The sequence below is a fragment of the Aythya marila genome (genome assembly GCF_965140915.1).
Source record: "Aythya marila genome assembly, contig: HAP1_HAP1_SCAFFOLD_158, whole genome shotgun sequence".
Taxonomy (NCBI): Eukaryota; Metazoa; Chordata; class Aves; order Anseriformes; family Anatidae; genus Aythya; species Aythya marila.
The window spans coordinates 1,577,897-1,590,144 of NW_028136675.1; the positions used below are offsets into that span (position 1 = coordinate 1,577,897).

General features: G+C 49.2%; 1 protein-coding gene across 1 annotated transcript; it reads left to right on the plus strand.

Annotated features, from left to right (window-relative positions):
- Window positions 1-1,376: 1,376 nt before the first annotated feature.
- On the plus strand, window positions 1,377-2,291 carry LOC309891602 (olfactory receptor 14A16-like; the record flags this gene model as incomplete). The annotated part of the gene is made up of 1 exon (XM_082785953.1): window positions 1,377-2,291. The coding sequence occupies one exon, from the start codon at window positions 1,377-1,379 to the stop codon at window positions 2,289-2,291; it is 915 nt and encodes a 304-aa protein (XP_082642079.1).
- Between the last annotated feature and the right edge of the window lie 9,957 nt (window positions 2,292-12,248).

Here is a 12,248-nt window from a genome sequence, read left to right on the forward strand (position 1 = left end):
TTGAGAGTTTCTTCTTTCAGGGCTGGCTGTTGGGTGTGCAGGCAGAGGTGCCCAGGGCTGTGGTGCAGAACAGGGTCCCTGCTGTGCCCCAGGGCCTGTGTGCCAGGGCAGGGCCTCTGCTGCCTGCCAGGCTCAGCACTCAGCCTGCCTGGGGAGCTGCCCAGGGTGCAGCTGTGGATGGAAGGAGCCTCCTGGCAGGGCAGGGCAGGGCAGGGCAGGGCAGGGCAGGGTCCTGCTGATGCCTGAGGCAGGATGCTCACAGCTCCACAGCACCCCCAGGCCATATCAGAGGGACTTTTCAGACAGAAGGTCCAGTCTGTGGTTGCCTGATGTGGTCTGGGCTTTCCTGATGCTGTGCTTTCAGGTTTCTTTGGTTCGTCAGGATAGGAATGGAAACAGAGCTTTACGGAGTACAGAAGATTTTGAGTTTCCGTTACCTCAATTTTTATGAGGAACCTCAGAAAGTGCATTCGGCATCCTCAGTCCTTCATAATGCAGCAGCATCACCTTCCCAGTTTCATCAGGGCTTGTGTGGCCTGCCCTTCAGCACCTACACACACTGAAAAGGTGCAGGACAGAGCTGAGCAGACAGCAGGTGGGATGGGGTGTGTGAGCACTGGAAGGGCACAGACATGGGGACAGAAAAGGAGCTCCTGGAAGGGACTCCTGCAGGCAGCAGAAATGGGCAGGGAGAAAAGGAACTGCAAAGTGAAACCCTGCTGCAGAGGATAGACAGGCACCTCCTACCATCCCCTGCAGTGCAGGTTCCATCCCTGAGCAACCCGCCTCAGCTCTCCTCTCCCACCCAGCAGAGCCTCTGCCCTCTGGGCTGGGGGGTCCTGGGCAGGAGCTGCCTCCTGGGTAGCCAGAGCCCCAGAAGAAGGAAGGTCTGCCTCTCCAGTTCTGTGCCCTGTCCCACTGTCCTGCAAAGGGCTGAGAGCCACTGTTCTGTCATGGTGCTGCCTGGTAGGCAGCAGGCACGGCTGGGCAGAGTGACCCCTTCCTGCTTGCTCATCTATCCCTCCCCTTTCTCGGTCATGCTGCTTCTCCTTTTCCCTCTACCTCTCTGTGTTGCTTCCTTTCTCTTATGCTGGGGCCATTGGGTATGTCAGCTCTTTGGGGCAGCAGGGTTGGGGTAAGCTGAGTGTCCTGTGAAGGAGCCCTCAGGCAGGGAATTGTGTTCCTCACAGTTCACTCAAACAAAACAGAACAGAGCACCAGCCAGGGAGCTGTAAGTATGCCATCCTGAGCAGGGGAAAATGGAACTGAGTGTGTAAGGAATCTGTGAGAAACAGAGTCGATTCTGCTCAGAGACCCTGTCCTGACGGTTTGTGTGTTTTCCTCCATGGACAGACAACCATGCCCACAGGAAGAAGATGTCCAACAGCAGCTTCCCCACTGAGTTCCTCCTCCTGACATTTGCAGACACGCGCAAGCTGCAGCTCCTGCACTTCGGGCTCTTCCTGGGCATCTACCTGGCTGCCCTCCTGGGCAACGGCCTCATCCTCACAGCCATAGCCTGCGACCACCGCCTCCACACCCCCATGTACTTCTTCCTCCTCAACCTCTCTCTCATTGACCTGGGCACTATTACCACCACTGTCCCCAAAGCCATGGCCAATTCCCTGAGGAAGACAACAGCCATCTCCTACTCAGGTTGTGCTACCCAGGTCTTTTTTCTCTTCTTCATGCTTGGAGCAGAATATTCTCTTCTCACCATCATGGCTTATGACCGCTACATTGCCATCTGTAAACCTCTGCACTATTGGACATTCATGGACAGCAGAGCTTGTGTCAACATGGTAGCAGCTGCCTGGGGCAGTGGTTTGCTCAACTCTGTCCTGCATACTGCCAATACCTTTTCCCTCCCCCTCTGCCAAGGCAATGCCCTGGACCAGTTCTTCTGTGAAATTTCCCAGATCCTCAAGCTCTCCTGCTCAGATGCCTACCTCAGAGAAGCTGGGCTTCTTGTGGTTAGTGTCTGTTTAGTACTCAGCTGTTTTGTTTTCATTCTTTTCTCATACATGCAGATAATCAGAGCAGTGCTCAGGATCCCCTCGCAGCAGGGCCGGCACAAAGCCTTTTCCACGTGCCTCCCTCATCTGGCTGTTGTCTCCATCTTTTCCAGCACTGGCATGTTTGCCTACCTGAAGCCCCCCTCCATCTCCTCCCCATCCCTGGATGTAGTTGTGACAGTTCTGTACTCAGTGGTGCCTCCAGCAGTGAACCCCCTCATCTACAGCATGAGGAACCAGGATCTCAAGGATGTACTGAAGAAGCTGACTCAGTAAGCAGTACTTCAGAAGCCATAATCTGCCAAAGTCCTTCACAAGGGATTTCCAATTGATCTCAGGAAACTCCTGGTCTTTGATCTTTTTGGCTGAGATGATCTTGTTTGTCCAGGAATTTCTGCATGCACTCCACCTCTGCAGAGGTCTGAACACACTCTGTCGTACCCAGAGGCCCATGTACATATATCTGGTGCTATGGCACAGCTCTGTCATATCTCCGTAATAAAAGAGGATTTCCTCAGTGCTTGTGCCTGGAGGTTGGTCTCTTCTTCCACAGCTGAGGTCAGGAACAGGCTGAAGAATTTGTTTCATCTGGAGGAAACTGCATTATATTCAGGTGGAGAACGTTGCTCTGTGGAATTGCTCTCAATGGCTCTACGGCCAGTGACAAGTGGTGCCCCTCAGGGGTCTGTCTTGGGACCAGTACAGTTTAGTATTTTTATCAGTGACATAGATAGTGGGATCAAGTGCACTCTCAGCAAGTTTGCAGATGACACCAAGCTGAGTGTTGCAGTTGATACAACAGAAGGAAGGGATGCCATCCAAAAGGACCTAGACAAGCTTGGGAAGTGGGCCCAATGTTAACATAATGAGGTTCAACAAGTCCAAGTGCAAGGTGCTGCACCTGGGTCAGGGCGATCCCATACATGGGTACAGATGGGGAGAACTCATTGAGAGAAGCCCTGCAGGGAAGGACTTGGGGGTTCTGGTGGACAGAAGGTATGACATAAGCCAGCAGCGTGCACTTGCAGCCCAGAAGGCCAACTGCACCCCAGGCTGCATCAGCAGAGGAGTAGCCAGCAGGTCAAGGGAGGTGATTGTGCCCCTCTGGTTGCCCTTGTAAGGCCTCATTTGGAGTGCAGGGTCCCCAGCACAAGAAGGATGTTTATCTATTAGAGTGTGTCCAGAGGTCCACAAAGTTGATCAGAGGGCTGCAGCACATCTCCTGTGAAGAAAGGCTGAGAGAGCTGGGGCTGTTCAGCCTGGAGAATAGAAGGGTCTGGAGTGACTTCATTGAAACATTTCAGTGCTTAAACGGGGGCTTATTAAAAAAAATAAAAAAATAAAAAATAAAAAAATGGAAAACAACTTTTTGCTCAGGCCATTAATGATAAAACAAAAGGAAACTGTGAGATATGTTCATCTGATTCGCGTCAATAGAGAGCAGTTCTGTCTGTCTCTGGGTCCTGCACTGGCAATTTAATTCTTCCACAGAAGTGGTTTCTTCCCTTTCCTCCCCGTGTCCAGTCTCCCCCTCATTATAGTCAATTTATCAAATCTTCAGAAATATTCCTCAAATCCATGAGCCTATTTGCTTTTGTTACTGATTCCGAACTCTGATTCCTAACAGTTACAGCTTTTTTGCCTCCTTTGTGATTGATTTAGCACTGCTATAGATGTGACTGGAGTGTCTCTGTGAATGGCCTGTGAGGAATGTTTTAACAATTCGTGAAGTGTCAATAGAGAGCTATTTGTATTTGTGTGTTCTTTGTTTGAAGTCTCTGATGTCTAGGGTTTTCAGAACAACTGCTAACAACTAGTAACTGTTATGGCTTCTGAATGGGACACTATGCAAGCCCCTGGTATCTGGCCAGGAGATTAAGGAGAAGAAAGAAGCTGAAGGACAGCTAGAAGACAAAACTTGCAGGGAACACTGCGTAAGCTTTTGACATGCTGCCAAGGAGTACAAAGGGGAAGGACAAGAAAAAAAAACTGAGAGGAAGACTATGAGCCTTCAGCATGAAAGACCCTCGGAGACCCCCAGGGGGACCACCAGAGACTGATACGCATGCTCCAGTAGGAGGGTTTGGATTCTGGAAACTAATTATAATAACCCATTTTTCTTTTAGAAGTAGTAATGAATATGTATCAGCCTAGGAGCATAAAAATCAGCTACTTGATGTAACTGGTGTGTGTCTGGGTGGAGCAGAGACTCTTGACACACCCAGCACTGTTTGCTTACCTCTATTCTTTTAATAAATTGTAAACTTTGATTATAATCCTATTTTGGGACTGAGCTATTTATAACAGAAACAGTTTTAAACTAGGCCCCTCACTCTGCAGAGCATCACCAGCTCTGAGCCCTGCAGGGAGCACAGGGAGGGGACAGGAGTGGCAGGTGAGGCCAGCATGAACACACTCCCCTAGGGAAAGCCTCTTTGAAGGCAAGGACATGCTACAGAATCACAGAATCACAGAATCACAGAATTTCTAGGTTGGAAGAGACCTCAAGGTCATCGAGTCCAACCTCCAACCTAACGCTAACAGCCCTCCACTAAACCATATCCCTAAGCTCTACATCTAAGCGTCTTTTGAAGACTTCCAGGGAGCAATAAACAAGCAAGGAAACATTTCTTCTGCATGCATCAGTTCAAGGCAGTCTGCTCTGTCACTGGGACAGCAGCAGCCCGAAGAGCTCCAGGTGCAGGAGTCCTGTGCTGGGGAGAGGGGCTGGCACAGAAGGGATTCAGTCAGTCAGGGATAAGGATCTCTTGATAAGGATCTCCAAGCACTTGAGCTTGGAGCTGCTGTGCCCTTCAGAGGGTCTGTGGCTGTGCTTGAGCACTCAGAGCTCTGCAGCACCCCACGGTGGGCACTTCAGTGGCGCCAGCCCAGAGTGTGCTGCTGGTCTGGTTGGAGACAGGGGAGGGGCTGGGCAGGGTTTGGAAAAGCTGGGGAGGGGCTGGGCTGGGCTGGAAGTTGCCTGGCAGAGGAAAACTCGGATGTTGTCTGAGTTGTGTGGCCATGCCAGGTGAGGACTCACAGCAGGGGATTTGTGGTGCAGAGCCAGGGCTTGTGGACAGGAGTAACATGCAAGTACAGGAGGCAGGTGGCCAGTCTGGGCCATTGGTGGAATGATTAGCATGGGAAGGTGGCCCAGGACATTCGTCATCCCCAGCCTCTAGCGATGGCTGTTCCTAGTACTGGCTGCTCACTCTGATTTATGGCTGAGGTTTTCTGCCAGCCCACCCTCATCCTCACCTTAAGCTCCCTGCCTGTGTTGGGGAAATGACAAGCTCTCTCCAACCTCTTCCCTGGTCCAGACCCCTTCAGACCTCAGTACAGGGATGTCTGTGGAACCCCCTGTGGGACATGGTCAGGGCATGGCAGGCACCAGGCGCATGGGGAAGGGGAAAGCCAAGGGCTGCAGTGGGGATCACACTGGGGGACCACTGCCCACCCTGAACATACTCTTCCCTGTGCTGTGCCTGAACAATGGAACCATGTGTGGGGTAGAAGGGACAGGCTGGTGTAGGGACAGAGCCCAGACAGGGACCGTGAAGCCTCTGTTTCAGGAGGTGACTGCAAGGAAGGGCATAAAAAATGAATTAATGGATGATTCTTTTGTTATGCAGTTACGACTGGGGGAAAGGCAGTGTTCACCTGGAACTTGTAGCTGCAAGAAAAGTCAAGAGTAAAAATTCAAGCTTTAGTGACAGCATTAGAGCTCAAGGCTGGACAAGACAAAAGCAGGGCTGCTGCTGAAAGGAGGAGTGTGACTGCAGAACAGCAGACCCTGATGGGGCTGGAGGCACTCAGTGCCTTCTTTGCCTTAGTTTTCACTTCTCACTCCACAGGTCTTCAATCCTCTGTGCTTCAGAAGAGGGATCAAGAAAGAGAAGAGCAGGAATGGACAGGAATTTCATGAAATCCCACAGGACAAATGCCAGTTTCTGCCAGCTGGGGGCTGCCTGGTGGGGAGCAGCCCAGTGGGAAAGGTCTTGGTGGGCAGGGGGCTGTGCAGGGGACTGCACTGAGCCCTGGCTGCAAGGGAGGCCAGCAGCATCCTGGGTTGTGTGAGCAGGTCCCTGGCCATGAGATGGAGGCAGGGCATAATCCAGAATACTGCATCCAGATTTTAAATCCCAAACCCAGGGAAGATGTCACCATCTGGAGTGGGTTTGGGAAGGGCTGCCAGGATGGTTGGGGCCCAGAGCATTTCACCTGTGAGGAGAGGCTGGGAGAGCTGGGCTTGTCCAGCCTAGGGCAGGGAAGGCTGAAGGGGATCTCCTGGAGCCTGCCAGAACCTATGAGGAGCTCATTGAAAGGGAGAGAAGCCACTGAAGTGTAAGAGACTGGGCTACCTATTATCTGACATTAGTGGAGGAAATGTAGTGAAGCCTCAGGCCATAGCAGGAGCTCCGCCTCACCTGAACATGGCATGTGGCATGTAGTGGTGACTGAGCAGCATTGTGTGGGGCTCTGGGTGGCACCGATGGGGGACGGGGGATGTGCTGACCATGGAGGTGCCAGATGGGAGCCTGCCCTGGGACATAACATCAGCCATCCTACCCTGCAACAGAGAACCACCAATCTGAAGGAACATAACATGTATGTGTTAACTGGTTGGACTCTAGCAGAGGAAATTAAGCTTTTGTGGGTAGGAGAACCCAGGGAAAGCTTTGAGCACAGTCCCTCCTTGGAAGCACCCAGCTCAAGCTGATATATGGCTACCATTAAATTCTTGCTGTGTTAAATAAAAGTCAACTCTGAATGAATTTTGGATGCCTGGGAAGACCCATTCTTGCTAGGGGAAACAACGGGATCCCCTAACAATCCAAACCAATGAAGAGAGGTCAAGACCTCAGTGTGACTTGCTCTGTGCAGAGACTGAGGGGTGTCACGGGTAGTCCTGAGCAGAAAAAGTTGTGGTGGTACCAGGCCTTTTGCAAGACTCCTATCCATCTTTTTCTTTCAAGCTCTAGGTCTGTAGGTGTCAATTGATGTCAATTAGTATCAATTAAAATGAAACAAGAAAATGAAAGATTAAAATCTAAGAAAATATGTCCACACACTTTTCAGCTTCTACAATTCTTTCGGGGTTTGTTTTCTTTTGGTTTAATACAGTAGTCATTGAGGAGAGTCTGTGTCTATTAGCATTTTGTTTGTTCATTTGTTTCTTTCTCCCAGAACTGGGGTTCTCTGTAGGAGACAATTGTCTTCAGCTACAGGATCACAGACACCTGGGGAACTCCAGGCCTGCCAGCCTGACTTCGGTGCCAGGAAAGGTGAGGGAAGAGGCCATCTTGAAGGCAATCACGCAGCATGTGCAGGACAACCAGGGGATCAGGTCCAGTCAACATGGGCTCATGAAAGGCATGAACCTGCCTGACCCAACCTCATTTCCTTCTATGAACGAGTGACCCACCTGGTGGATGAGGGATAGGCTGTTGACATAGTTTACCTACACTTCAGTAAGGCCTTTAACACAGTCTCCCACAGCATTCTCCTAGAGAAGCTGGCAGCCCCTGGCTGATGACACCAAGTTGGAGAGAAGTGTTGATCTGCCAGAGGGTATGAAGGCCCCTCAGAGTGACCTGGACAGGATGGATCAATGGGCAGAGGCCAATGAGGTTCAACTTGGCTAAGTGCATCCTCATACAACGCTACAGGCTTGTGGCAGAGTGTCTGGAAAGCTGTGCAGAGGAAAAAGATCTGGGAGTGCTGATTGATGCTCACCTGACCATGAGCCAGCAGTCTGCCCAGGTGGCCAAGAAGGCCAATGGCATCCTGCCTTGTGTCAGGAATAGTGCAGCCAGCAGGACCAGGGAGGTGATCATGCCCCTGTACTCTGCTCTGATGAGGCTGCACCTTGAGTACTGTGTTCAGTTTGGGGCCCCTCACTACAAGAAGGACATTGAGGCCCTGAAACATATCCAGAGAAGGGCTACAAAGCTGATGAAGGGTCTGCAACACAATTCTAATGAGGAGAGGAGGCTCAGAAGAGGAGGCTCATGGGAGACCTGAGCTCTCTCCAGCTACCAAAAGGAAGTTATGGGGAGCTGGGGGTCAGCCTCTTCTCACAGATAACTACTGATAGGATTAGAGGGAATGGCCTCAGGTTGCTCCAGGGAGGTTTAGTTTGGAAATTAGAAGACATTTCTTCTCAGAAAGAGTAGTCAGGCATTGGAATGGGTTGCCCATGGAAGCGGTGTTGTCACCGTCCCTGGGGATTTTTAAGGAGAGTTTGGACCTGGCGCTTAGAGACATGATTTAGTGGGTGACATTGGTAGTAGGGGCATGGTTGGACCAGATGACCTTGGAGGTCTCTCCCACCCTAATGATTCTATGATTCTATTCTGCCCAGTTGCTGTATGAGCTTCAGAGAGTTAGAAACTTGCCCCATCTCCCAGAACTCACATGAACTCCCTTACAGTATTTATCTTTCTATGTGGGAAAAGAATTTGCAGGTGGCTTTGTGCTGTTTCACACATCCCTGAATTAGAGATAATGAGGAAACAAGCAGTAGAAACAAAAACTTGAGCAAGGTCAAGATAAAGTAATTTGGCTACAGTGTTATAGAAGAGCTTGGCAGTGGCCAATTGCTGGCTGGCTCAAGGCACGTGGCTGAGGGTCTCTAACCAATTGTATGACAAATTTGGGCATGTGGACAGCGCATAGGGCTACAGGAAAAGTATATGTAGTAGTGAAAAAATGGCAATAAATGTCTCCTGTTCAAGAGTCATCAGGAGTCCTTGTCTTTCATCCCTTCATTTCTATGGTTTGTTTTTCTAAGACTTTTGTGCAGATAGCCCTAATGGAAAGTAGATCCCCTTAGATGCAGCATGGTCATGGCAGGCATTTTTTCTGCACTATGGGCCTGTGTCTTCTGCACGATGGTCCACCAACTCAAAGAGCATATACCTTCCTCCCTCTATGTGTATGAACCAGTACCTCAGCTGTTAGGAGTAAGCATGCCTCTGCACAAGAAAGGGGATATGGTCGGTCCACACAACATACCACTCTGTGGTTTTACCCATGTGACCATGGAGGGGACATGAGAAAATGGGATGGGAAATCTACTTCAACACTAGAGGCATGGGTATGTAAGTTACAAGGAAAAACAATTGTAAAAGGGGAGGGCAGGGGAGGGGGATCCTTCCAGGAAAATTGCTGCTCCAATTTCCATGAATACTCTGACCAGGACTAGAGGTGCTCTGCCTTGTTCACATGGAGGAACAACTGAGTTTATTGGATTGTGTGGGTTCGATGGCCTAACACATCAGACCCACAGAAGTATAAGGCTCTTGTGGACACCAGCGCACAGTGTACTGTGATGACATCCAGCTATAAAGGAGCAGAACTCATTTTTATTTCTGGAGTGACAGGCGAATCCTGACAGTTAACTGTATTGGAGGCTGAAGCAGAGCTACATTAAGATGATGACATTAAACAGCTGTTTGCCTTGCCCAGTCTTTTGGAGGACCTTTCTGTTGTAGGGTTGCTGAGTGTCAAAGAGCAGCAGATGTTGATCACTACCCCAGTAGTGCACAGGGAGCAATATTGCACTAACTGGGACTCCCTGATTCACATTCATGAACTGGTTTATTGACTGGAGAGACAAGAAGTGATCAGCAAGACTTGCTCACACTTTATTAGTCACATATGGCTAGTGTGAATTCTTGACAAAAAGTGGAGACTAACAGTGGACTATCATGGCCTGAATGAAATCATGCCACTACTGAGTGCTGCAGTGCTGGACATGGTAGAACTCCAATATGAACTAGAATAAAAGCCAGACAAGAGTTATGCCACGACTGATATCACTAATGTGTTTTTCTCAATCCCTTTAGCAGCAGAGTGCAGTCCACAATGACACAGGAAACAGGTGAATGCAGACAGGCACACTCAGTATTCACACAACCACAAACAGCACCAGCAGCATTATCCTGATTGCCACTCTGGCAGAGCAAGATGGAGGCCCATTAGTGGGAAATGTAAAGTGCTTGTGTGCACAAATGCATGTGCATGTGCGTGTGTGCAAGGTAGATCCCTCCAGCAGCTGGGATCAGATACTCAGCTTGCCCAGGACAAGTTCCTGGCTCCCAGTCTGCCCAGCTGAAAACAGTTGGACATATGAGCCCCCGTGGGCGCAGCCCCACTGTAGCTGCTGGCACACACCACCCCAATCTAACAAACACTCACAAAGACACAGGCACACACACATTAAGTCCACACACTCCCATCTCTCCTTTTGCTGACTACAATGACACATGGGCCCTCTGATGCCCTGGTTCTAGTCCAGCTGCTGCACTTACCCCTATGTATGATCATTAGGTGACCTACAGCCCTTGGCAGCAATCCCATTACTCCAAATGGTGATGCAAAGAGCTGTTGCCGGTGATGCATCTGAATGGGTTTCCACCTGGACACTGGGTTGACAGCCCTCCCAAGGCAGTCCTGGAAGGAGCTGGGACAAGATCTTGGTTCCACAGGAGCCTGTGACTTGGGTTCCCACCTGCCATTGTGCTTTGTGCTCTTCTGGGCTCATGGAGATGGGTCCTTGATGAGCTGAGGGCTCTCCTGTGACGGGCCTGGAAGCAGCCAGGGCAGGGCATGAACTGAATTATTCATCCTGACATCATTTCCTTGGGCCTTTGTTTTGTGTCCAGATGTGCTTCTTATCACACAGCCTACAATCAAGCAAGAACATAAACCCCTGGAAGCATCTGCATGTGGAGGTCACATATGTATGATGGTGGTATTACATAAGATATGACAGCAGAGAACTCAAATGGCTCTTCAGAAATGCATCACGATTAGGGGAAAAGCTGTACTGTTGCACGGGCCATGGCTTCCTTTAGAGCCAGCATCACGGCCTTGTTTCTAAGACTGTAGATGAATGGGTTTAAGAATGGGTACAGGACAGTGTTCAGCAAAGCTACAATGCTGTTGGTCTCCAAAGAAACATGTCCTTAGGAGGGTGCGTAGAGAGCAATGCAGCTTCCATAGGCAATGGCCTATGAGGATGAAGCCTGTGAGGATGAATTCAGGAATGACAGTTCCATTGCCTATTCTCATGCGCAATTTCCATTCATCCTGCTGAGGTAGGAACATGGCAAAACCAAGTACAATAATTTCAGTACTGTAAATTAAGGCTAAAATTCATTATGGTCCCACCAGATCAATGGAAACGGATCTGTCACACAATCTCATCTGACCTTATTCTGCACTGAAATGCAGTTGTTTCCAAACAGTTGGTCTTTTCTCTTGCTATCAAATGTCCTCACCTAAATGCCTTACGTTTCTGAGAGGTGGAAAAATCTTGTCATTTTCAAAAGTTTAAGGACGGTCCTTAAAGTCCTTAACCAAAACAAAGCATTCTACCAGCTACTAGGAAGAAAATTAACTCCGTCCTAACTGAAACCAGGGCAGTCTGGAACAGGTTTCCAAGAGAAGCTGTGAATGTTTCATCATCAGAAATGTTGAAAATCAGGTTAACAGGGACATTCAGTAACCTGATGTAGTGAGAGATTTCCCTGATCATTGCAGGGGGACTGGAGTACATGATTTAGAGTCTTGTTCCAACCCAAATCAATCCAAGACTTTATCGGTCTTTGATTCAATGATTCAATGACTCTATAATGTTATGATCTATATATAATGTTATGTATTCTCACTCTGACTCTAGGCAACTCCTGATCTATGTTTTTATATAACCTTTCATGTCTACTGCCGAAATACAATGCTGATAAGTATATCCTTTGTGGGAGGTGAGTCTCATTAGAAAAAAAATAGAGCTAGCATACAACTGAGCAGTGTGTTTCATTGATTATTAAGCTTTCTCATATTTATTTTAGTTTGTTCACGGTTAAGAATCATTCTTCTCTACCTGTGTGCAGGTTTTCTAAGGAAAGCAGGAGGGGTTGGGACAAAGGAACTACAAGCTGCAACTGCAGACTTCAGTGGAGAAGTCTGATGTCACGAGAAGTGATGCAAGTCCTAGGGGATCAATGAGAGAAATGGTGCAAGGTGGGAAGGTGAGGAGCAAGGTTGTCCTACAGGATCAGACTTTCACCTATCCAGACTTCCTTCAGAGAAACTCAGGTCTTTCTGTGTTCTAGTAAGTCCCAAGGGGTAGTTGCTGCCAGGTCCGTGAACTTCATCTCCTGAGAGGATACTGATGAAATCTCAGAAAACCAAAGTCAGAAGCCAAACCCCAAAGATCTTCAAAGC